General features: G+C 40.8%; 1 protein-coding gene across 2 annotated transcripts in view; it reads left to right on the forward strand.

The window, feature by feature from the left end:
- Positions 1-27252, forward strand: part of POLA1 (DNA polymerase alpha 1, catalytic subunit) — a 296255-nt gene that overhangs the window by 91691 nt on the left and 177312 nt on the right. For both annotated transcript variants that reach the window (XM_082610580.1, XM_082610579.1), the window contains exon 27: positions 27021-27053. In XM_082610580.1, coding sequence (XP_082466706.1) covers positions 27021-27053 — 33 coding nt within the window. The remainder of the gene's footprint in view (positions 1-27020; positions 27054-27252) is intronic.

Consider the following 27252-nt stretch of genomic DNA (forward strand, 5'->3'; position numbering starts at 1 on the left):
ATATTTGTGGATTTGAAGACTGAAGTGTATATATCTCTCTTTTTATTTTATTTATTTATTTATTTATTTATTTATTTATTATTTTTGGCTGTGTCGGGTCTTAGTTGCGGCATGCAGGATCTTCATTGAGGCATGCGGTATGTTTCGTTGTGGTGCATGGGCTTCTCTCTCGTTGTGGCGTGCAGGCTCCAGGGTGCATGGGCTCTGTCGTTTGCTGCATGCGGGCTGTCTCTTTGAGGTGTGCGAGCTCAGTAGTTGTGGCGCTCGGGCTTAGCTGCCCTGCTGCATGTGGGATCTTAGTTCCCCGACCAGGGATGGAGCACACGTCCCCTGCATTGGAAGGCAGATTCTTTACCACTGAACGACCAGGGAAGTCCCTGAAATGTATATATCTCTTAAAATTCTGTAGTATTGATACTGAGTTAAATTTATTTAAGTATTTTCTGACTCTACCATTTTGGTTTTTGGTGTAGGCTTAAAATCTTTTTCAGTGTCAACCAATTGACCCTGGAAACTGCAGATATAGTCTTTGAGGTTGTTCATTATTAATAGAAGAGTTTATCCCAGGCATGTACAGCCTTAAATTTTCTTGAAAGTGAAATTGCCTCTCAGTTGTTCTTCATTAAAATGCTCATTTACAGTTTTACTGCATGAGACCTACTGTCAGTTGTAAAAGCATCTATTTGAAGTTTTGTGAAGTATTGTGTAAGCAACCTGATGATACAGGCGCAGTGTGCAGTTCACTGCCAGTTGCAGTAGCATAAGAATGGATATTTATTTGCCTTTTGGAATCTTGGGAAGAGGACTGTTTCCCTTGACTAATCCTCATGGAATCATTAAATGTGGAGAGAATATTGAGCTCCCTTCTCTACAAGACATTTACTTAAGTTTCTTGTTACCATTAATTGCCTCTGTGGGCCAAAGGAAATGAAAGTGTAGTCAGGCAGTCAGTTGGCTACTGATGTTCAAAGGAAGTGAAACATAGGACTGGCTTAATAGTTCAGGTTGAAAGTATACACAATTAACAGTAATTTTATATGGTCTTGTAAATAGTTGTCCATATACCTGATGTGAATGAAAGTTAGTAATACCAGGCAATGAGGAAAGCATTATTTTAATGGTTGTGTATGTTTTGGAAATGGAAGCTAGGGTGATTTAAAGAACAAAAAAACTAAACGTGTTCTAGGGCTGGTAAGTAAGTTTATTTGATGTGATTTGTTATTAGGATTTACCCTGAATTATAGTGGTCAGATTTTTCTTTTTTTAATTAATTAATTAATTAACTAGGCTGCGTTGGTTCTTTGTTGCTGCGCGCGGGCTTTCTCTAGTTGCGGCGAGCGGGGGCTACTCTTCATTGCAGTGTGTAGGCTTCTCATTGCGGAGCACGGGCTCTAGGCGCAGGGGCTTCAGTAGTTGTGCCACACGGGCTCAGTAGTTGTGCCTCACGGGCTCTAGAGCACAGGCTCAGTAACTGTGGCGCCCAGGCTTAGTTGCTCTGCGGCATGTGGGATCTTCCCGGATCAGGGCTCGAACCCGTGTCCCCTGCATTGGCAGGCAGGTTCTTAACCACTGCGCCTCCAGGGAAGCCCTCCTTCTATGTACTTTTTTTTTTTTTTTTTTTTTTTTTTGCGGTATGCGGGCCTCTCACTGTTGTGGCCTCTCCCGTTGTGGAGCACAGGCTCCGGATGCGCAGGCCCAACGGCCATGGCTCACGGGCCCAGCCGCTCCGCGGCATATGGGATCCTCCCAGACCGGGGCACGAACCCGTATCCCCTGCATCGGCAGGCGGACTCTCAACCACTGCGCCACCAGGGAGGCCCTGTGTACTTTTAAAAGGATTTGATTTGCTAAAACGTTAAGCATTTTTACATTTATCTTCACAAAGGTTGTTGTTCTGAAGGTTTCTTGAGATATCTTTGTCAGTCTCAATCAGACCAGGGTAATACTAGCCTCATAGAATATGTTGGGAAGTATTTCTTCCTCTTCAGCTTTCTGGGAGAGTTTATGTAGAATTGGTATTATTTCTTCCTTAAATGTTTGGAGTAATTCACCACTGTGAAGCCATCTGGGCCTGGACTTTTGTTTGTGTTAACATTTTTAACTAAAAATTCAGTCTCTTTAACACATAGAGGGCTGTTCAGGTTACTGACTTCTTGAGTAAGCCTGGTAGTTTGTGCCTTTCAAGGAATTTGTCCAGTTTATTGGCATGAAGTTGTTTATAATATTCTCTCTTTGTCCCTTTAATAGCTGTAGAATTGGTAGTGGTAGTGGTGTCATCTGTCTCATTCCTGATATTGGTAATTTGTGCCTTTTCTTTTTTCCAGCTACATTGGTCAACTTTAACCCTGTCTTCTGGCTCTTCAAGCCGGTAGAATTAAGACTACTGCTCCGCACGGCACCTATTAGTGCCTGCCCTCAGGCAAAAAATTGGAAAAAATGGGTAACTTGGCTGGGAGTCTTTTCCTTTCTCCAGTTGTAGGCTTCCCTACATTTTGGACCTATTTTTGGTTGCTCTCCAGTACCTTCAGGTGGTTGTCTTTTATGTTGTTCAGAGGCTGTAGTTGTTTCCCGTGAGAGGGTTTGTCCAGTGCTAAAAGTCTGGGTTTTTGGTTTTGTGACATTATAGCAAATTGAAACATGCTTCAATAGCTGTAACCCAAGTATGGAACTGGGTAACTTAGCAGTACTTTCTAGTCATTGTTGCCTTTATTGGATTTGATGTGGAATAGCTCAATTGGATATTTAGAATAAATTATGGAGTTAGGGAAAGGTGAAAGGAGAAATGTTGGGTTAACTCTTACTTTTCAAAATGGTATCAGTAGGAAAAACCATATTACTTTAAAAAGTGAGCATTCTTGAGTACTGAGTGTGTCAAGCTTCTGAATGTTTTTGAGTGCTTTTGCTTGTCATGGGGAAGTTTTTCAAGATGGAAGAAAATACTATATTTCAGGCATGAAAACAAACCATTTCTAGTTGCTTAATGTTTACTATATGAAATAAATTAGTTTTAGGTCATATTAATGCTATGACACTTAAATATTTTATTTGTAATGGACTTTATTTTCTGGTCATTTTATATTGACCATTTATGCCCTTTTAGTATATATTACAGTTGGAATTGAAAGACACTATGAGAAGTCATCTTAGGTCTCTGGACTTCAGCCTGATATTTGCTGAGCAGCTATGATGAGCCACACACTGTTCTAGGCACGGGAGGTTCACTGGTGAACAAGGAGCTTATATTCTTAGAAGCTTAGAAATCTGACCCTTTTGGCACACTGTGGATGGTCAGACTCACATGTACCTGCCCTAATGCCAGTTTGTTCATTTGAAATGAGAACTACTGCTGTTAATTAGACTGGGGAGGTCGAACTGAGAGATTACTGCATTTTCTCTTTATAGACAAGGCGCATGGGAAGCCACATTACAGTCACAAGGTTGCTTGGTGAGAATGGAATCAAAACAAAGGGACTTGGTTAGATAATCCATGATTAGGATACACCTGCCACGGGGACTATTTGGGTTTCCCCTGAATAATGCTGAGCAGTAAAACTTGCCAATGTCTGGTTCTTTGGGCTTATTTCTATGGTGACCATTTTCCTTTGTTCATATGATTTTTTTTCAAACCAACTGTAATACATTTTACTAAATGACAAGCCACAATCTAGGCCTGCTCCCCAAGATTACATGCAGATCACCTTTAGAAACATGTACAAGCATTCAAATTCTGGGGCTAGGCATGCGCATAGACAGTCTCTTGGTTGATTTCAACAAAGGGCCACCATATCCATTGTGCAAGTAGGTTTTACCCTTAGAAGGTAGCCTTTTTTTGCCTTATATGTAGTCGTGGTCTGGAAGGAGTGTGTGAATCCCTTATAGTTGTCCCCATGTACTGCCAGTAATATAGTTTTACTTTGTTTAAGTGGTTATAGAAGATTTCACTTCTGTTTTTCCTATGACTTACTGATGCCAGCTCCTTGTTCGTAAGATCAGTTCCCTACTTAAAACATTGTTTCAATGGGAAAGCTTAGTCTGTCCTAGTGGAGGTGAAATTTATTTATTTGAAAATGTCAGAAATATCTAAATTTAAATCTAGAAGGTCCTGGAAGCCAAGCATACATGTAAAAAAATGAAGGAATTTACTATATATAATTCTCTATAAAGGTCTGGGAAACATGAAAAGTAGTTGCCTTCAAGCAGGAATGGCATGACTAGGTATAATGGAGGCTCAAACCTTGGAATTGTGAGCCAGTCTCACTAGATTCTTACATTGTCCTCTCCAGCTATACACCCCACAATCAGGGTTAAAAGACCACCCAGTTTACTGTTAAGAAAAATAATGTTAAGACCCAGTGATGGCCATATTTGTCCACATCGGTTCTCATGTTTTCACTGACACAAATGAAGTGATATCACTGTCCATACATCCACCAAAATCTATGGGCAGCCAGTAAGGAAGGCCTTGACAGGTACAGTCTGTAAGTTCCTTGAAGGCAAGAACCATTAGCATCAACGACAGCAACAGTAGTGGTAGCAGCAATAATAATATATGTGTGTAGTGCTTTGTAGTTTTTTGCAGAGGCCTTTCACCTAAATTGTTTAATTTGAATTTCACAGGTGGAATATATAGTGTATAGGTATGTTGATAACCATTTCTGCTTTCTAGTCAACCATAACCTACACTGTTTCTTACTATAAATTTTTGGCCCGAAAGATGGGAAAAATGTATTTGTCCCCTTTGAATTACCATAGTGCCTTCTTTTACAGACAAATTTAGTTTTGTGAAATTTTAGACTATACCTCTAAGGAATTTTAACACTAAGTTGATCGTTTGAGATGAAAAGTAAAACTAAGAATCAGTGTCTGACTCTCTTAGATGGTGACTGCCCTCTAAATCCTCTTACTGATTCTTTAGTTGAATAAAAATACAAGGCTACTTTCTTTTTTCTGTCTCCGTACCATTCATTCTGTGCGTGTGTGTGTGTTTAAATTTTTTTTTATTGAAGTATAGTTGGTATACAATATTATATAAGTTACAAGGGTACAATATAATGATTCACAATTTTTAAAGGTTATCTTCTTTTTGCAGTTACTATAAAATATTTGCTGTGTTCTCTGTGTTGTACAATATATCCTTGTAGCTTATTTTATACCTAATAGTGTGTCACACCATTCATTCTTAAAATACATTCCAATTAATAACAGCTTTCTTTGCATACATTACTTCTGTAGATATCAAGTGTTCTAGATCTGTACTGTCTAGTATGGTAGCCATTAGCCAGAGATCACTATTTAAATCTAAATTTTAACTAATTATAATGAAATAAAATGAACATTTCAGTTCCTTAGTCACACCAGCTACATTTCAAATGCTCAGTAGTCGCGTATGGCTAGTGACTGTCATATCAGTATAGATAGAGGACATTTCCATCACTGCAGGAAGTACTGTTGGACAGTGCTAGGCGACTATCAAATAATTCTGCCATTGTTTATAATTTTATCTGCAAGATTTATGTTTCTAAATACATTTAATAAGCCTGTCTATGTGATGTAAAATATGTACTTTGAGTATGCTTTTTAAAAATATACATGAACTTTTTATTTTCATAGCATTCCCTAAGTAACAGGTCTCACAGGTAAGCAGGAATGGGAATCCAAGTAGAAACTCTGTGTAATGATAGAAGTGTCCAGTTTCTCTTCCCTTCTGTGGATATTTGGTGAAGTCAACAGAAAAATTGATGCAGAAACATGATGCTGCAGTACTTAGAAAGTGCACGGCCATCTAATAAGGAAAAGTAACTGACTAACAATAATCTTAAGATGATTCACATAGTTGAGATTCCATGATGCAAAAATTTAGGTCAATTGTACTCTCATCCGATTAAATATTAATCAGAGAGCTTAGCTTGAAAAGGCATTTGACAATTGGAGAATCTCTCGAGTGTAAAGCTGATATTAAAAATTTGAGATCACATGTTAGGACCTTAAGTGTTACAAGTTAATTCAGTAAGATGTTGAGCATATCCCATTTACCTTTTCTTCTTTCTACTTATATATTCAGGCTGTGCGGAACTAAAGGAAAAATTCAGACTTAACACCCAAAGGCTATATCTTTGCCATCAATGATTCAGGCAACTTCAGGCTAAAGATGCAGTATCCTATAATGTATTCAGATTAACTAGGACAAAACACTCACAAAAACATCTTTGATCCTTGTTTGTGTAACAGTGGGCTCCCAAGTGGCTGAATGTAAGGAGAAGCCTATAGGTAAATAGGCCATGCCTCCGCCATGGCACCATCACTGTGCCATGGTGGAGGACGACATTGGATAGGTCTTATTCCAGGGCTTTGCAGAACAGAGGCATTTGGACACACTGAGTTCCAGATAGATTGAGAAAGTTGTATGAATATGAAAGAAGTGATCACCTTTTAAAAACGAGCAAAACCCCACAGAACACTGGTAGTTATTATGTTAGTGTGATTCTGTGCAATCAGATGTATGTTTAATGCCATTTTCACTTTTAAAGGCCATTGCTTTCTTGCAAAATCAGACAGTGTTAAGAGACTCAAAGGATAGCTGTGTTTTTTGAAAAAGGCCTTTCCACTCGTTGGGGTGATAAGTGTAACATTTACATAGAAAGCAAATACTCCCCTTTTTATTTCTATATTCATTTTAGATATTCTTTGCCTAAAGTAGCAGCTTGTTATGAGCATGAGTATAGAAGAGAAATTTTTATTCATAATTAAAGAACATCAGTAATAAAAACATTTCCCTAGTGTGACAAAGAACAGCCTTTGTTTAAGGGTTAGGTATGTCTAAGGAAGTGACTCTTGTTAAGAACTAAGGAATAAAATATAATTTGTCTTATCTTGTGTAAGGAAAATTGTCCTAACTTGCATGCTGCTGAGTGCCTAATTTACATTTAAAGCTGAAGTAATGAAGCCTTTATTTTTTGCCAGAAACTCCCATTTCTCTCCCAAATATATTCTCTATCAGACCAAAATAAAAAAAAAAAGGCTCATTATTTTGCATGGTAATGTGTCTTTGCTGATGCAGAAAAGCAACATAATTTAGGATGAAGGATTAATTCAGACTTTCTTATATGCTCTTTTGCAGATAATTAAAATTATTTCTAGGGATCAGAAGGTGGGTTTGCAGAGCACACCAAAAAGAATAGCTTCATCCTCTGAGTTGGAAATGGAAGGGTATATAGTCCTTTTCTCTCCAGGAGGAAGAGGTTCCTGAAAACTCATGGATTTAGAATTTAAGTTATAGAACTTTAGACCTCATGGAAACTGTAGTCACAGGGGGTCTGAAGTTGAGAGCTCTTAGGAATAAACAGTGTTTATATTCAGTTAAATAAATCTTCGAAATGTAGTACATATGACCTTTAATTTATATTCTTATTTAGTAATAAGGGGTACTGTGTATTCATTTTCATTCATGATCCCTTGTTTAATAGAAAATTTGCTTTGTTGGAGATAATAAGCATGCTTTGAGGCATTTCCCCTCCTTCCCCATGGCTGGTCTTCAGCCTAGCTGTCCATTGCCTTTCTGATTTTCAAACTCTGAAATGGTTGCCTCCCAGGACTCCCCACCCCCGCTCACTGCTGTCTCTTAGGTGCCATCAGTGTGTAGTTTGGAGTCCCAAGTGTGTTTTGCACTCACATTCTTTATTTTTCACTCTGCCATCGGCTCTTACGTTTCTTTCCTCTTCCCAAGCCCAGCTCCATCTTTCTCTAATTATCCCCCACAAGATTGAATCTTAGTGCAATTTGCATGTACTACTGAAACTAAATGAAATTTTGGAAGTTACCCCCAAAATACACAGAAGTAAAGTTGAGAAATGCAAGCTCAGTTTAATAAGATCAGATATGGGTAATTAGTGTAGTATCCTGCAAGTGTGTATGATTATGTGGACTCTCAAACACTCTATGTGTATATGTATGCTACAACCACATATATATAAATAACATTTAACCTAAGAAGAGCTTGGAAGTGTTAAGCTACTTAAGAACTTTCAAAGCTTTCAGCAGAGTTGCATGTTTCAACAAAAGCGGTCAGTGTGTTTGCTGTCAGTCAGTGGCATAATCAATCATTTATTGAATACCACTTTGGATTTGTGAAGAAATGGAGGTACTTACAGCCTTTTGGAACCTAATTGGTTCCAAAGTCTAAAAGCTTCTCGGCCATTCCAGCACGAGAGTTTCAGATCCTAGATGGTAGTCACCTGATGACTCCTGACACCAGACTGTGCCACCTATCTTCATTCCTTGAGCCCCGGGGGTGTCCCAAATGGGGTGGGAATGCCATTGACCCTCCCAGCCCTTCTCAGCTGGCAGTCATCAGACATTGGAAGAAGTAAAAACAGCTCCTTCCTGGAAGGAGGTTGAAACTTTTGTTCTGTGAGTAAGTGCATTCCTGATAAAGCCTTGGTTGTTGTATTGTTTTTAAATTTATTCCTGGGCTTTAGCCTGTGTTTTTATTTTTTAGGAAAGATTCTATGCATTGATAGTATGCTGTATTCTTTAAATTTTTTAAGAAGTAAACTGGAATGTTCTGATTTTCGTGTTGTTTAGAGTTCTTATCCCAGGGAAGAACATCCAGAAAGATAGTCTAGCAAATCTGTGATTATTTTACCCTGATTTGGTATTCCCTGTGGTGGGAACTTTATGAGTTTTTCTTATAATCATCGTTATCATAGTTAAAATTTATTGACTACTTACTCAGTAAGGGGTAGTTGGATGTTTGTACTGGTTTTGTGAGTACTTGGATGAGATATGTAAAATAGATTCAACTCTTGAGGCACTCTTGTAACAGTAAATACTAGAGCCACTGCCATTGTTCATCAGAAATCAGGAGAAAAACTTCATCGTTGGCCTGAATGAGCTGAAGTTCATAGTAAGACTGTGGTCATTATTCATTACCTCTTTTCTTTCAAATAGTGAAACTCTTGGGTTTCTGTGGACAAGGCTGCTATTTAATGGCATGTTCTCCAAACAGCTGTTAGGCACCCCCCTCCCCAATACCACAGATCACATCTGTTCCCACTGTTGATTAGCTCGAGGGTGGAGAAAGAAGAGAGGCTGTAGCATGTGTAATTACCAGTAATTAATTCTTGTTGAGCCTCTTCATTTCCTTCTATTCTAACTCCACCTACCCTTCTTCCTGTCTCTGTTGTAAATTCTATTTCTTGTTGGCTACTTGTGGAAAATAATCTTGATGGGTATACAGCTGTTTTCCTAAAATTTTACATTCACCTTACAGTGAAGCTTTTATTTTTCTTCTGGTGGCAAAAATCTCTTGATAAGGCAAGGCAAATAAGAAAATACTAAAGTAGTGAGTACATCTCTTGGGGCTAGTTTTCCTGCTTCCTTCTGTTCTGTTTCTGTTGATGCTGTTTCCAACTGTCAACAAATATTTATCGAATATATTCTTTCTTAAAGGAACTAATGCAAGGCATGAATGAAGAAGTGTGAGGAAAACAAATGTAAGATACAGTCCTGGTCCTTAACATTAATGTACAGAGTAATTAGAGACGTAAAATATGTACATGGAAAAATAACGATGTAAGTTAGCATATAATAATTGACCAAATTGTCAAGACCGTGAGGTGGAGGTAATGTTCTACTATTTTTCTTTCTCTTTGGGATAAGGTAGGGCTGAAGGAAATATAAATTTGAGCATTTTAATTAATATGTTACAGTAGAAGAGATATATCACAGGCTTGCTCTTTAATAAAGAAAGTTCACAGTAATCTTCTTTACACATCTTAAAAAGCCTAGAGATTTTCAAGACGTGATGCTTTTTTTGAGCCTCTTTTCAGGAGAATGGAGCTTCGAGTGGAACATTTTAAAACTGCTTGCTTTTAACATTTCAGATAAATTTAAAAATGTATTTGGTGTATCAGTCAGCAGGGCCCCAGCAGGAAAGAGATGACACTGGGATTAATAGGAGGATTTGATAAAGGGATTATTTACCAAAATGTGGACGGCGTATATAGTAAAATCACAAGGCAGTTGTGTGAACTTCAGGGCTAGTAATAGCAGGGGTGTTACACTCTGAGGTGAAAAGGAGTGAGAGGAGGAACAGATGCCTAACCCCCAAAGAGAGAGTTGGGTGAGGAGGGTCTTCTGATCGCAAGTGGATGGATTCCGCCAGCCCTGATGTTGACACCTCCAGGAGAAAGCCAGAGGCATAGCCTGTGCTCATTTCCCTCCTGATCCAAGCAGTGTTCGCCATTAGCCAAACTCCAGTGGAATTGGGACGAGGGAGCTCTTTGATGTAGTCTGTTAGGTCAGCCTTCCCTCCCACAGAGCAGGGTGGAGCGTGGAACTGGATGAACCAAGGCAAGATACCTGGTATATTTGGAGACCTTGTTAAGTTTGCCTAAATATGAGAAATCCCTCTTGGATAACGTAATCCTGTGCACTAAATAATCTCTGACAATAGGCATATGTCAGGAATCAGTACGCTTCATGACACATCAGTCACTTCTCAAGCATGTGCACAGGGAGCCATTGATATAGGTTAGTGATTCTCACCTGGGGGCGATTTCGGCCACTGTGAGACATTTGACAATGTCTGGAGGCGTGTTCGTGTGTGGGCTTTGTCATTAGGATCTGGTGGAGGGTAGTCATGATGAAGCGAACACAGTGAAGTGCTTTTTCATTCCATCAGGGTAGCTGCCCAGATGATTGTTGAAGACTCTGACTGAAGCAATGACCATGACTTGGTGAGAAGAGATTACTGAGCTTTGAAAGAACCATTCGAGTTGCGTTCTGAGAATGAAGCTACAAGTCAGCATAGGTTGTACACATTGAACATGAGGTCGGGGGGTGGGGTGGGGAGTCAAGCCCTAAAAGATAAAGAAGAAATGAGACCACTGTGAATAACTGGGGTGTAGATGGCAAGCTCCTCAAGGGCATGGACTGCATTTTAGGTACCTTAGGAGAGGTAAGCACCATGTTTTGAGCAGTACAGACTGTCAATACCTATTTGTCAAGTGAATCAGTAACCCTTAATTGAGGAGAAATGGTTAGAAAGAAAGGCACCAGTAGGAAGGGACAGATGAAAGATGCTGGAAGGGGAGGAGGTGAGATTCTTAATGTGAAAGGAAAGATACTCTGGACTGCAGAGAAATGAGAAAGCTAGGCCGTAGAGGCCATATTGGGTGTGCCGCTCAAGCTCATTGGATCTCAGGTTTCCAGACTTTATGTCTGTCCCTGACCTGGACCCTTGTACCTCATGGTTTCCTTTTCTTTAAGATGCAATAGGTAGGGCCAAGGATATTTAAATGATGTTGTCAGAAACCATTTGTCCCATTCCTCTTTTATCAGCACTGCCTTGCCTCCCTTTTAATGTCATGCCATGCATGGACCCTGAGCTCCTTCTCTCCTTCTCAGTTGGACCCAGCTGAAGATTTAGGTAGGCCTCCAAAGAGAAAGTTTTAATAGATCAGTCCATTGGTGTGGGACTTGGTGCGATTGGCTCAGTCATCCTGTTTTTATATTCCTGCACGACAACTCTTGAGATCTGTTCCTTTCATTGTCAGAAAAGGGAAAGCTGCTTGATTGGAGGTGACCACATTTGTCCTTTAAGTTCCTTAAGAGCAGTGAAACTCCTTTTATACTTCCCTCAGTGCTCAGCCCATTGTAAATGCTTGTTGAATTAGTGGATTTATGGAGGGTTACTCCTAAGATGGCAAAGAGAAGTGGTGGAGTGAGATAGGCAAGGATATATTTAGGAAACCTTGGCCATGAAGTGTTCAGTCTTCTGAGTGACACATGACATTAGAAGGCCTCTTGTGTTCAAGGGGGTTGACTGTAGAATTAAGAAATAGAGGAGGAATTCAAAATACTGGAATGGGAGCTGGAGATAACAAGAGAGCAGGAGTACTCTGTCATTGCTGGAGGAAGAGTCATGCTTCTGTGGCCCGATAGTAGGCAGGGCCAGGTAGATCTGAAATGTCCACCAGCCAGCCTCATCAGCATCGTTAAAAGAATGTCTACCATCCAACTTAATAGCGAATCTTGCAGATTTTTAAAAAATCAGCTTTCGGCTTCCCTGGTGGCACAGTGGTTAAGAATCCGCCTGCCAGTGCAGGGGATACGGGTTCGAGCCCTAGTCTGGGAAGACCCCACATGCTGCGGAGCACCTAAGCCCGTGTGCCACAACTACTGAGCCTGTGCTCTAGAGCCTGCAAGCCACAACTACTGAAGCCCACGCGCCTAGAGCCCGTGTTCTGCAGCAAGAGAAGCCACCTCAATGAGAAGCCCGTGCTCCGCAACGAAGAGTAGGTCCCGCTCACCGCAACTAGAGAAAGCCCTCGCGCAGCAACAAAGACCCAACACAGCCAAAAATAATAAATTAATTAATTAATTAAAAAAAAGAAGTTAATGATGGGTAAGATTCCTTACAGACAGCCAGTGAACTAACCAACCTTTGAAATTTCCTAATCAAAACCATACACTGTCTCTGTAATTATAATCATAGTGGTCATGGATTTGTTAAGACTCATTTGTTTTTTCTTGCTTCACCTATGACTGATGGTTGACACTCATTTTTAGGTTGCTTAGTAAAGGGTTTACAAGTGGCATTGGAGCCAGCAAAATGAGTCACTCCTCTCTGGCAGTATCTTGGGTAAATCGAGCACAGCCACGGGTATGAAATATACCAGGCAACTGTTTACTATAGTTTTAACACTGATTCACCATAAGCATAAAATCTGTCCAAGTTTGGAAGGGAGGCTAATCTTTTTGGGGCTGTGACCCATTTGAGAATTGGGTGACAGCTGTGGATTCTTTATCCAGAAAAATGTTCACATATACACCAATACAGAATTTTATAGACCATGAAGGAGGTTCACAGACTGAGCCATAGCTCATAGAGGAAGCTTGTGCAGTTGAAAATGCATCTTCAAAATTACATTGTTAGGGACTTCCCCGGTGGCTCAGTGGTTAAGAACCCGCCTGCCAGTGCAGGGGACACAGGTTCGAGCCCTGGTCCGGGAAGATCCCACATGCCGTGGAGCATCTAAGCCCATGCGCCACAACTACTGAGCCTGCCCTCTAGAGACTGCAAGCCACAACTACTGAGCCTGTGCTCTAGAGCCCATGAGCCACAACTACTGAGCCCACATGCTACAAACTGCTGAAGCCCGCATGCCTAGAGCCCTTGCTCCGCCACAAGAGAAGCCACTGCACTGAGAAGCCCGCGCACCACAACGAAGAGTAGCCCCTGCTCGCCGCAACTAGAGAAAGCCCGCGCACAGCAACGAAGACCCAACGCAGCCAAAAATAATAAATAAATTAATTTAAAAATTTAAATTATGTTGTTATATTTGGGGTGGGTTAAAACATCTGTTTTTGAAATATAAATTATAGAAAGTAATGTGGCAAAATATTGGCAGATGGGGATATTGCAGAAAAGAGATTTTTTTTCCCCTGTGGTTATTTGTTGAGATCATAGCAGAATCTTAAGGGGTAGGGAATTGTGAGGGGGTTTGTTTGTTTATCAAACAAAAAAAACCTGAGGATCATTGGCTGTTTTTGCCCTGTCTTTTTGTTGAGGCAGAGGAACGTGGAAGGTAAGTACCTCATCCCTTGCAGAGCTTGTGCCTCTTAACACGGAGAGCGGCCTGTAGACAGACCCACAGAGAGGGGAGCTGGCGATGGACAAGGAAGGGAGGATGGAAGCAGGTGGGCGTGGCGCACTGGATGGAAGGAGAGAAATTTCTTATGCATTTGCCCAGGTTGAACGCAATGCCCTTTTTTTTCTTCCTGTTTTAGTTCGTCTTGACATCTCCATCGAATAGACACATCAAGAAAGGTTTTCCTCTTTGCCAGAAGTTCTTAGAAAGACTTCACTAGTCTTTAATTTCATCTCCTTTGGGGTTAAGGAGAGCTGTTCTTTCCAAACTTCTTGTCGAGGGTTCTTGTATTCCTAATGCTTTATCTCAAGCTAGCTTGTTTTCGATAAATCCCTAAAGCAGGAGGTATTTTGTTCAGCTATCTAAGCACGAAAAGCAAGTATGTAATGCTGTAGTACCAGCGTTGTGGTTTTTTTCTCCTGCACAATATATTAACTAAGCAGAAAATTTAAAAGAACAAAGACAATAAAAGTAATGTTTGTTAGTGGTAGTTTGAGATATTTCAGGAGAGATGAGATGTGAAGAAAAGCAATGCCATATTTAGAAAGCTCCCTCCAACCCAACAGTATCTATTGAAGTAAACTTGATGACAGACTTTTTTCCTCTTCATGAATCATTGTATTCCTATAAAAGCGAAAATTCCTCTTCATCTAAACAAATGGCTTCCACATCTGTTTTCTTAGTTTCTCAAAAGGGTGTCTTTGGCTTGCATTTTTTTTTAAAGTGTTTATCTGTTTAAAACAGAATATCGTCAAAAGCAGTTTATACATCAAAATCCAAGTTGGTCTTCAGCTTCTAAGAATTAGTTAGGAATGATCTGGTGGTGATGGTGGTTGTATAGGGAAAAAAGAACACACATTTTGTATTCTGCATAGGTAAGTTCTCCCTAACCATCCTCTTTAAATTTTATTGATTTATATTTAATTTTACATGCTCTTTTGGTTTTTGAGGCTGATTGAGTAGGTAACTTTGTTACTGGTGGCACATCCCAGTATTTTAATGCTCTGGATTCAGAGTTCTGAACATAAGTATTTTCCAAATTAGTAGCAGGAGAGTTAATCAGTTAGTCCCATTGACTAAGAACTGATCTGTAGTTAGATTTTTTTATTGTTGTTGTCCTCTAGTCAGCTTTCTCCCACCAAGTCACTAAGAGAAACACGCTCAGAACTGGTTTATAAAAGGCTGCTGTATGCCCTTTTCTAAAGTGCTTGTTCAGTTCTCAATCTTGGGTGAGTCTGCGCACCCTCAAGGGTTTTGGTTTTGTCTTTTAAAATCTGTTATTCTCTTCTTATGTGACAGGCCACCATGCCCTTGAGACCATCCTGCCATTTAAAAATAAAGAATGTGAAGCAGCTGAAGTGCTGGCTCGTTTGCAGCTGACAGCAATCTGATCTACTGCTTGGATTCTTTTATCTGGGGACCGACATGCCAGTGGTTTGTGGCTCATCCTAACCATGCCATCTGCAGTCACAAGGTTTAAGAGGGTGGGAGGAGAGGAGGTTGTCTCCAGGGGAAAGAAAGGTTTTTGTTTTTGTTTTTTTTTGTATGTAAAGGTCAGGGAGAAAGGCTGTAGCTTGGCACATGGGGTCCTACAGCAGGTCGCAGGCTCCTGGCTTCTTCCCACCCAGTGGAATTTCTGGGCCCTGATGAGGCACTCTTCTTTCAGGAGGTTCCACAGGCTCCTCCCAGCCCCGAGCTACAGCTGTCTGTTCTGTCAAAACAGTGGCTAGCTTTGAGGTCACAGGTCCATGAGAACGCTGAGATATTTGATGTTATCAAATCAGTGACAAAGGCAATTGAATTAATCACTTATGACTTAGTTTCTCTCAAAGGGTGTGGAGAATATTATTTGGAAACAGGGGAACCCTTCCCCCATCACTCCTTTTCTTTTCTTGGCTGACTATGAACCGGAACTGCTAACAAACGGCGTCAATCTTGACATAAGGGAGGAGCCCTCCCCGCTCCCAAGTGCAGAAGAGAGGCAGGAAAAGGATGGTTATGTTGGAGCAATGGGAGGCTCTTTCCTTGTGAAGTGAATTGATTGATGTTCCGTCTTTCTGTTGAGCCCATCGCCGCCTCAAGGAGGGGAGCCTCCGCAGAGGTGTTTGCTTGCTGTTTCTTGAGCCGCGGCTGGTAGCTGCTTTGGTTGCTCATGAAAAGGCAAGGTGCTCCCCCCTTTTGACCTTGTTCAGAGGCTTAATACAATTATTTGTGTTAGGCGCAAGCCACCTGTTGGGATCGTTCTCGTTAAAGGTCAGCGTGTGGTGCCTCGCTGTCTGACTGTGGCAGCCTGCGTCAGATTTGCCAGTGGCCACTGGTTTGTGTGACACCTGCCAATTGTGACAGAAAGAACGGAGATTTGATAGATGGGAGGGAAAGGAAGGTGCTGGAGGAGGAATGAGGGGTCAGGAGACCCACGGAGCACCATTACTGTGGTTGGGGTGCCAGCTTGCCTCGCCTCCGTTTTCTCCTCCTTCCCCATCATGAACTGTGCCGTCTGTTCTGGTGGGCTCTGTTATTGTCTGCCCACTGCCATTGCTTTGATTTATTCATATATTGCATCTCTGTTGAGCGTTGGATTCCTTGCATCTGAAACTCGCCACGTCCCCTCTATTGAGCATCCTTGCTTCCACCTGCCTCCCTGTGGTCTCCACTGAGTTGTCCCCAGGCATAGCATATTCATCAGCTACAAAACGCTCTGCCTCTGCTCGCCTTCCCGGATTCCCTATCTCAGTGAGTAGCCGCCTCCCCAGTTGTTAAGCCGGGAATGTGGGTATCATCCTTGACTCCTGTCTCTTCCTCGTCCCCCCAATCCAGCCAGTTGCCCAGTTTTGTAGATTCCACTTCCTAAATACCCGTGACTCTCTCTCTCTCTCTCTCCCCCGTGTAATGACTATTGTTATTCAAGCCTCATTCCTTCTTCCTGGATGCTGCCCCTGCCCCCACTCCTCCACATGTATTCTCCACAAGTTTTATAGCCAGAGAGACCTCTTTAAACTATCAATCTGATTCTGTCCCTCCTTAAAAGTCCTTACTGTGGCTTATGAGGCCCTTCACGGTTGGGCCTCTTTCCTGCCCTCTCCTAACTTTCCCAAGCATTCTAGCCTCAGCCATACTTTTTATTTTCTTCTTGTTGCAAAAAACAAACAAACAAAAACTTAAAAAAATTTTTTTGAAAGCTTAATTTTCTTCAATCACCATTGAGTTTCCCCTCTGTCCTTTGGATCTTCACACTGTTCCCCTGTCCCCCTTATCCTGTTATTCCCTGTAGCTCACCTTCCCCTTATTGACAATCTGCTTTCATGAATTTTCTCTAACTCCCACCCCAAAGGCCCCTATTATGTATGCGTATAGTATTTTTTTCAGTTGCCTATTTGGTTCTCTCCACTAGATATTACATGCTCTAGAGGGAAGGGATCATGTCTGAATCACTCACCTTTGTGTTCCTTTTACCTAGCACATAAGAACAGCTCAGGAAATACTTGTTGATGAGTGAATGATAACTTCTTTTTTTGCGGTTCTAGACAAAAAGAAAATAACAGGGGTTCCTAGAATTCATATCAGATTCTTGAGCCTTGGCCAGATTAGAGAGTAGAAATGCAAATGAAGTTCAGAAGTAAAGGGGATTTTTTTTTTCATAGCAGTGATTAGCCACATCTTTTATAGCTTATATGTTGATATTTTGTCCTCTCCATATTCTGCATCTCCATCCTAAATGACTTTTCTCAACTTGGTATTTATCTTTCTTTCAAAAATTTCTGAGTTCTTCCCAAAGAAAGCATAGAGGATGATGGGACAGGAGAATAAGTGTTTGATAAATGGGAACACATTATTTGATTGATCCTTAAATGTAGAGAGACATTCTGGAGGCATGCCTGAGTATGTGTGCAATGCATGTATCTCTGGACAGGTGGACACAATCACATTTCCCCAGAACGGGACCATCTTTCTGAAAGATTTTTCTTTGTAGTGGGAGCCCTCCATATTTTAATCGTAGCTAGCTCCTAGAATCTGTTTTCTGAACTTCTAATAAAAAGAGGGTGGGCACGGGACACCATTTTCTAAGCAATAGAGTTGCTGTGGGAGGGCATGTAGAAAGTATGGTCATTATAGAACAGAATTCAGTGTTAAGCCTTGGGACTGAGCAATGGAGTCGTCCCATCCCTCTGTCCCCCCCAGGTATTGAGCTTAAAAAGCTCTCCCTCCTCCTGAGGCAGAGAATAATGAAGGGCAGCCCCATGACTATCTTGTCACACACCAGTCTTGAGCTTTCTGGAAATCAGCAATGCTTCCATCAAAACGATGACAGCAGCGCCTTGGTCACTCTGCAGCTTGAGGTTTGCCTCTGGACCACCAGCTCGGTCCTCTTCCACGGCTGAGCTTCAGGCCAGGTGCTTAGTAATGATGAGTGGCATCCTGTGAAATCTGATATTTGTGGGGGCTGGGAGCTCAGAGTTTGCTAGTCACATTTTCTCGTGACCTCAGTTATAAAGAAAATGTTGCAGATTCTGGAAAATGCTAATGTCCTTTTTAGCCATAAGTATTATCTTGATTGCAGTGCTTCAGAATTGCCCAACTTCATTATCTGAGCATAGCCAGCCTGACGCCTTCTTCTCAAATAGACAATTATGATCAATTAAGCACTTTCAGGCCTTATAGAATACTTAATTTTATTAGTCAATTATTTGTGCTTTGAAAGAGTTAATGGTAGCTACCCAAGCCATTATTAGAAATTAGAATGTCCCAAAATAGAAAGGCTATTTCCTTTGTGTATGGCACTGCAGTGGAAAATGCCAAGCATAGTTTTTACTGAGTTAAAGGGTGAGGGAGGGCGGGGTGGGGGAGAAAGTTACATGTAAATCATTTAGCCATTAACCTAATGGGTGGATTTATAAATCCTATTACTATAAGCCCTTTTCATTTCCACTGAGGCTTGGTGCATGCTTGATCCCACTAATGTAAAATTCATTCCGTCTAAGTGATTACTGGAGTAAGACACTTTGAGTCAATTTTCATCAGGTTGTGCGAAACTTGCCTGAGTGCCAATGTTCACTACAGGGCGGACGTAGTTTGGCCGTGTCTTCATTAGCCCCCCAGATGAGTTATGTGAGGAGTCAATCAGGGAACCAAATCTTGGTGCCTTTTGACATGTCTGTGTTTTTCTGTGAGGGAAATACATTGAAGGGGCCGAAAATAACCAGCTCCAAAGCAAGAGGCAAGACCTTTGGGTGGGGTTTTTCTAGTCTCATGGACATTACGTGAATTCCAGGAAATTGGAAAGCTCTATTTTTATGGCTAATTGGAACATCTTCAGTGATACTTATACTTAAATGAATCGAAATTTCAAAATTGATGAAACACATGGACCCTTTTCCTAGAAAAATGCATATAGGCACACATTCACATTTCTCCTTACAGTTTCGGGATTTTCAGATTTTTTGACCTTAGGTTAATATCTCCTGCTCTAGTTTCAATCTTGTTGTCTGAGGGATTTTTTTTCTCCCCCTGAGAATTTAATATTTAAGAATGTAGGCTCGTACTTGAACTCTTGTGTCTGTGAGTAGATCTGGCTCAAGTTTGCTTTAAAGCCAGCTCTACAAGCTCTCCAGGCTCCTGTGTCAGGTATAATCCCACGTATGGCAATAATGCACATATATGCAAGTGAAACATATAAGACGTGAGTTTCTAGACTGGAAGTTGGAGTGGAGGAGGAATAGCGTATAAGAATGTTGTGAAAGGAAGGTTTCTTTGAAGGTGAAAACAGTTTTTTAAAAGTCAGAATGTAAAGTGGATTTTTAAAAATCCACAAGATGAGTAAATATTTTGGGGCAAGAAATTAGAAGACAAGGGAGAAGTTCAGTTTTCATTTCACATATTCAGCGCCGTAGTTTGTGGTTTTTTAAGTTTTTAGATCAAAATTAGGGCCCTGTCAGATTTTAGGGCAGTAATTGAAAGATACTCATAAATATCATTAAATGTGTCTGTTGGGTAGGGGAAACCTTTCAGAAAGCTTTGTTTGGTCAACGTGTTTTATATTCCTTACACATGAGCTATCAGAAGGTTATGTTGTAAATTAAGGATTTAAAACAAAATCAGTTTATCTGGAAACGAGTTGTATGGGAGACGTACACTGTTTCAGTCAAGTTTATAATTAACGGGCCTTTATCACTGGGGTAGAAAATCATTTCTCTTGAGTGAATATTTGTTTATTTAACATGCATTGTATTTGAAGGTGGGATTAAAACTGATTTACTGTTCATTTCTTGCATGGAAAGAGCTAGCATTTAAATGTGTGCTGTGTGTGGGTTTAATAGCTGCTTTCTATAACCAGCTTTAGGGTCCTGTTGTTGTGGAGATGCATTTATCAATCCATGGCTTTGCTTCTTTTCTTCTTCTCACGCTGGACCACTTGGGTTTGCCTCCTTTTACTAGAGCCTAAGAAATAAATATGCATTGAATTACTGCTACATGCCAGGCATTGTGTTAGGTTTAATGGCAAAGACATGATCTCTGCTTATAATTTGCTTATAGTTTCTTTTTATTTTTTAAATAAATTGATTGATTGATTGATTGATTGATTTTTGGCTGTGTTGGGTCTTCGTTTCTGTGCGAGGGCTTTCTCTAGTTGCGGCAAGCGGGGGCCACTCTTCATCACGGTGCGCGGGCCTCCCACTGTCACGGCCTCTCTCGTTGCGGAGCACAGGCTCCAGCCGCGCAGGCTCAGTAGTTGTGGCTCATGGGCCCAGTTGCTCCGCGGCATGTGGGATCTTCCCAGACCAGGGCTCGAACCCGTGTCCCCTGCATTGGCAGGCAGATTCTCAACCACTGCGCCACCAGGGAAGCCCCTGCTTATAGTTTCTTAATCTTACCTTTTCTAATAGAGTTGTATGCTGTGGTTTACACAGAATAATTTGGGGGCTACATTGGACTAACATTCTCATTAGTATCATTGGATTGGGGAGGCCAGAGAGGCTTTTCTGGTGGTGTGAAGTTCCTTGTAAAATAAAGGAACTTCATGTTTTAGTTGGAGGGGCCATTTATTATGTTTGGAGCTGGTGAAGGTTTGGAGGAGACGGTTGGGATTTAGAATGAATGCTTGTGGAACAGAATTGAGTATGGGCCTGGAGAGAGAAAATGTTGAGTTATCAGTATAATGTCACTGATTCTCAGCCAGGGGCAGTTATGCTCCTCAGGAATCATTTGGCAATATCTGGAGAAAATTTTGGTCACAACTGAAGAGTGTATGTGTGTGTCTGTGCACACATGTGCACGTGCATGCATACTACTGGCATCTAGTGGGTAGAGGCCAGGGCCAGCCTCCCATGACAAAGAATTATCCAGCCTAAATGTCAGTAGTGCTGAGGATGAGAAACACTGGCGTGTGTGTGTGTGTGTGTGTGTGTGTACAGATGTGCATGTATTCTCCTGGGGCAGGGGAGCAGGGGGATCTCAGGACAAGGTGTCAGATGTTTTATATACTGTAAATGTGCCCACCCACTTAAATGAAGTGCATAAAGTTATATGCAGACAACTCGTGAGAGCTTATGTATTTCTAGTTATTTTACGACCACGTGGCCTTCAAAAGCACCCTAGAATATGGCAATACAGTCTTATAATGATAGTTATCTTTGTTGGATATATTAGTGCCTCCTTTTCATAACACTAAAGAGATGAATGTGCTACAAAGTCAAAGCAGCCAGATATAAGGAAGAGATATTGCTACTTGTCAAACTTGGATTCTAGATTTTTAGATCTGGGAGGAATCCCAACCTCTTAATTTTATAAATGAGAATGCTAAGACCTAGAGGGGGAAACCAACTTGTTCGCAAATCACTTACCTAGTAATTGGCAGTTTTAAACCAGTACTCAGATTTCAGACCCCTGACTTTTTAATTTTTTGAACTCATATTTGTATAACGTTTTATCTTTGCACAGCATGTTTTCAGCATACAGTTCTTCTTATTACCACCCAGCTCTGGGGACTAGGTGGTAGTATTATCGCAGTTTTAAAGAAGGTAAAGCTAAGGTTTAAAGGCAGTAGAGAGCCCAGTGTCATGGGAATGGTGCAGACAGAAAGTAGGGTGCTTATTAAATCCATAGCCCTTGCTCCCTGAACATCTTAGAGAGAAGACACACATCTAAGAATAACAGAATAGGAAAATAGGAAAAAGGCAATCTAATATAATGAAGATGAAATAAAAGATGTTTGCCAAGCAGGAGAACTGAGTATCACCGAGTCCTGCTTGGAAACTGCTGAAACCGGGAATAGGGAAAGCTTAGATAATGGTTGGATTACCAAATATCATAATATTTATATTTCTTCTACTTTGCTCTTCCCCATCCTTCAAAACCATTCATTTTGCTACCCCTATTATGCTAATGTATTACAAAAAGTTTCCAGTTTATTTCTAATTTTATGTCATCAGTAACAGAAGAATCCTAAAGCCATTTGAGATTTCACTTGTCATTCTGTTCGTGCGTTATTTGTTTCGAATTTGACCTTAACCCAGAATTTGCTTATCTTAGAAGATTCCCATTTTGTTTAGTTTCTGCATCAGATATCAAAGTGGGTTTCTTGTTAGTAGATATTACTATAATAGATGTATGCTTTTGGAGTAAGAGCTTGAAATTTTATATATTTTTTAACTGTGGGAAGTTGGTGTTTTCTCTCTCATTTAATATTAATAAGTACCGTTTGGGACTTCCCTGGTGGCGCAGTGGTTAAGAATTCGCCTGCCAATGCAGGGGACACGGGTCCCATCCCTGGTCGGGGAAGATCCCACATGCCACGAAGCAACTAAGCCCGTGTACCACAACTACTGAGCCTGTGCTCTAGAGCCCGCGAGCCACACAACTACTGAGCCCACGTGCCACAGCTATTGAAGCCTGTGCGCCTAGAGCCCATGCTCTGCAACAAGGGAAGACACCACAATGAGAAGCCTGCGCACCGCAACAAAGAGTAGCCCCCGCTCGCTGCAGCTAGAGAAAGCCTGCGCACAGCAACGAAGACCCAACAGAGCCAAAAAAAAAAAAAAAAGGCACTGTTTTAGTCTGTAATACCATCTAAAATCATTTTATAACCTTTGAGTGCATGCATGGCAAGACACTAGTATTCTGTTCTAACAAAAAATAAAGACCCTGGCCTTGTTAGGAGAACCTGTAACCACACACCTCAGTCGTAGTTGGTCTTAGGTGGCTGCTGTTGTTTATCCTGGTGCGACAAACACGCTTTGTGCTTAGTAAACCGCATCATGGGTGTGTTCCTGAACACATTTTCTTTAGGAAGCAATTTTTTGAAATACACTTCACATTTCCTTTTTAGTCCCCACCATCCTTCCCCAGTCTTCAGAGGCTCAGACTGGGGCTAAAACACCTTTTCGTGTTATTTTAATGACTGCTCTCCCCACCCCCAGCCCCACTCCTTTCCTGTTTCCCCCTCCTCTTTTCCCCCAACGGCACTGCTCTGCAAAGCCTGCAATGATTGATATGATGGCAGTGCTGTCATTCTTCTTAACCAAAAAAAAAGTCATTTTTGTTCTAGTTATTTTAATAGCGTCCCATTAAAGATGTATTGCTGACTGAAATGCCGGCATGAAGGGCTCTCGCTGAGCTGAGCCCAGGAATTAAGAAGTCAGGAAATCGGCTGCTGCATTGCAAGAGCCTTGTGTGACACCGAATCTCCTGATTGGGGAGATCATTACTGCTATTATGACTCGACTTGCGTAGGAATTTTAAATTCCATCTGAATGTCAGTAATAACCCTCTTAGCAAATTATCCTGAATAAAATCACGAAGGCATTTTATATAATAGGTGTTGAATTACTGGATAGATTTGCTAATTAAATACTCTTTGTTCTGCTGCAGTTGACATTACAGGGTAAGATCTTGAACAATTATTCTCAACAGCTGTACTTTGTTAAGGGAAAAATTAACCACAAAGTTTATTTTTTTACACTTGAAGTTGGCAGATTTTTGAAATGTGCTTGAAAAAATTCCATCATCCAATTGGTAATGAGTAGATAAATATGCAGGTGTTGCTGTGAAATCAGATAACTGCAGACTGCCTTATTAATGAATTTAGCAAGCCTTTATAGCCCTGTGTTCTAGCTGCTGGCACTTAGAAAGTGATTTTCTGTCAGAATGGGTAGCTTTAATATTAAGCTTGTCACTTTGAAGTGAACTTATGAACGGTTATCTTGTAATCACTGTACCTTGTGTCCAGTAGACCTTTCAGGATACCTGTGGTTTTTTTTAAAATGCATTTCCTTAATGGGGAAAATATCTGTAATGTATAAGTTTTTGATTGTTGGCTTCCAGAACATTCATGTGGTATGGGCCTTTTAACAAGGCAGTGAGACACAATGAAAAAAAATGAGCCATAAGGTCCAGCTTCCAGATCAAGCTGTTGATTAGCTCTGTTACTTTGGGCAAAATCGTAGAGCCTAGTTTTCCTCATCTGTAAAATGGGGTTTATAATAGCGCCTACTCATCAGGATTATTCATTCAGCATTCTACAAATATTCATTAATAGCTACCATGTACCAGGGCCTCTGCTAGATAATAAGAGTTTGGTAACCCACAGGAAAAATGGTGGTTAAAAGTATTGTCAGAAGTTGGTACAACCTCTTTGGAGACCTGTTTGGCTATATTCATCAAAAATGTAAAAACACACAACCTTTGATCCAATAAGCCGTCTTGTAGGAGTTTATCTCATTACTGGCAGATTGGCAAATTACATGTATATAAGGATTATTTATATTAAAGTGTGTTCATGAAGGTAAGGATTAGGAACCACCTACGTTCATTAATAGAGCACTAGTTAAATCATGCTTGAGTCATACAATGGAATACTATGTAGTCGTTAAAAAAAGAATAAGGCAGCTCTTTGTGTGTGGGTATGGAATAATCTCTAAAATAAAGTATTAGGTGAAAAAAGCAGTTGCGGTATGTATAGTCTTTATAGTTTGCTTAGTTTTCTATCATTTTTTGCAAAGCATCCACTGAGAGGTTTCTGCCACCAAAGGGGAACTCATTTTAGTAGCAGCCCTCAGATTGTTTGTGGAAATGGTTGTGAGTTGGTGGAAGGACAGCATGAGGGTGGGTGGTGGATCTGAAAGGTGAACGTTGCCACTTCATGTTGGAGGTGCACTCAGGGATGACATAGTAGGTTTGGTTCACAGTGCAAAAGGAGAGCAGAAGAAATCCGTTAGTGCATATATGGAATTGGAGTCAGAGGTTGACAGATTGCTCCTGAGGTGGTGTGCTTAGCAGGGAATGCTTACCTGGTGCGGTTGCCGTTGTGATGAGGAAAGCCAAGCCTAGCAAGGTGGAAGGGGCACAGGGTGAAGAGAACTCATGACCAGTAGTTTTGTCCCCACTGTGATTAACTTGACTTGGGTTGATCACATTATTGCCCTTTTCCCAAAGGAATTGTCAGGTATTCTCCCACAGTGCATTTCCCTGTAATTTATATGTTAAGAAATGAAGATGAAGTGGAAGAGAGTGAATGTGTTTTATGAGTTAACTGGATTTTAGTGTCTAGTAGAAGAGTGACTGGAATTACTACGAGACCTATCAGTCAACTAGCCAACAGATTTTCGAGTGCCTGTTAGATGTGAAGCGCAAACATGTGCTCTGACCTCCAGGAGCTTGTGGTCTAGTTGGGTAGGAGACAAACTGTCAGCTAAAAACTGTTTCCAGGGACTTCCCTGGCAGTCCAGTGGTTGGGACTCCGCCTTCCAGTGCAGGGGTGCAAGTTCAATCCCTGGTTGGGGAGCTAAGATCCCACATGCCTTGCGGCCAAAAGGCCAGAACATAAAACAGAAGCAATATTGTAACAAATTCAGTAAAGACTTAAAAAAAATGGTCCACATCAAAACAAAAAAATCTTAAAAGAAAGATTGGGATTACCATGATAGTCCAGTGGTCCTTAACCCTGCCTGCAACATAAGAATAATCTTGAGAGCTGTTTAAAAAAAAATTGCTGGGGCCAGCTCTTGGCATTTTTTTAAAAGATCCCCGGGTGATTCCACTGTACAGCCACTATGGAAACCATTGGTTAGCCTGATCAGTATTCACCACCCCCAGGGCAGGGGAAGGTCTTCCTTTCCCAAGAACATATGACACTGAACTCATGCACAACATTAGGAGACAGTACTACAGAGGAGGCAGGCAATGGAAATGGAACGTAAGGGGTAGATATAAAAGGTACTCAAAGGCCAGGATTTACAGGGGTCTGTAATATAAAGGACAAGAAGGGCAGAAACAACACCATGACGTTTGAGCTTAGTTGACAAGAAAGACTTGGAGGTAGGAAAAAGAAATATAAATGAAGTAGATCTTCTATCTGGGTCATTGGGAGAGTGACTTCTGGTTTAGATTGATGCCTTGAAAGATGGATGCTTGTCTAGAAGCAATAGCGTGCAGTGACTCAGGCCCCACGCTCTGGAGTCAGAGCGCCTGGGTTCGTATCTTTGCTCTGTCACTTACTAGGAGAAATTAGTTCTCTTCTCTTTGCTTTTTGCATCTAACAAATAACGGTATTAATAGTGGCTGTCTTGGGGCCCTTAGAGAATGAAATGAAGAAATGCACGAGGTGCTCATAGCAGAGCATCTTTCCCATATATTTTACACATACACACATATAATGAGTGCTGAGGATGTTGTATTACTCTTTTGAAGAGGCCTTTATTTGTAAAATATGTTCTACTTCTGATCTAGTCCAAGATAATTTATGTCTGTTTTTATTTACAGCTACATTATAACCTGTATGCCTCTAGTCTTAGAGCCGCATAGGCCTGGGGACAGACCTATCTACAGATACTATCTACTATATATGTTTGTCTTTATTTACTGAACGTTTATTGAGCCCCACCTTTGCACTGGGCACTGTACTAGCTCCAGGGATATATAGTAAAGATCTACATATATTTTTTTAACTTTTTAAATTAAGATCCTGAATACCGTAAGAATTGCTGGATTTGAAATGCTTGGTCAAGCTTTTTTTTAGCCATGTAGTTCTATTTAAATATTAATAGCAAGAAGAGTTTGCCTTTATGTCATATTGTAACAGGATATTTTATTCATATTTATTAAAGATAGATCTTTACGTAGATCTGCTTACATAGATCTTACATAGATCTTTACAGCAAATCTGCTCACGTATCTCTGCCTGAGAGTCAGTGTAGAGGCAAACTGATTTTTAGATTACGTTGATGATGTTGTTTTGAGGGTCGTAGTTAGAAAACCATCAAGAGCTTTAAAAATATATGGGAATGACAAATCATTGGGTTACCTATCTCTGTCAGCATATATTGAGGTTTTTGTAATTATATAATGCATTAATCTTGACTTTTTTATTTCATTTAGATTTTGATGCATACGAAAGAGATGGTACAGAAGGTAATGCTGAGCATTTTCATCATACAGTGATTCTTAGATATCATACCTGGTGACGTTTTTGTATTCAAGGAAAATTGTAACCCAGAGTGGAAATGGCTTCTTAGGATGCCTAGTTTATGTTTATAATCCCTCCTAATGGAGTATAGCCTTTTTCTTTTACTAACACTGATATGATCTAGCCGCTGCTTGAAGCCTGTAT

The sequence above is a fragment of the Mesoplodon mirus genome, assembly GCF_964341445.2.
Source record: "Mesoplodon mirus genome assembly, chromosome: X".
NCBI classification, from domain to species: Eukaryota; Metazoa; Chordata; class Mammalia; order Artiodactyla; family Ziphiidae; genus Mesoplodon; species Mesoplodon mirus.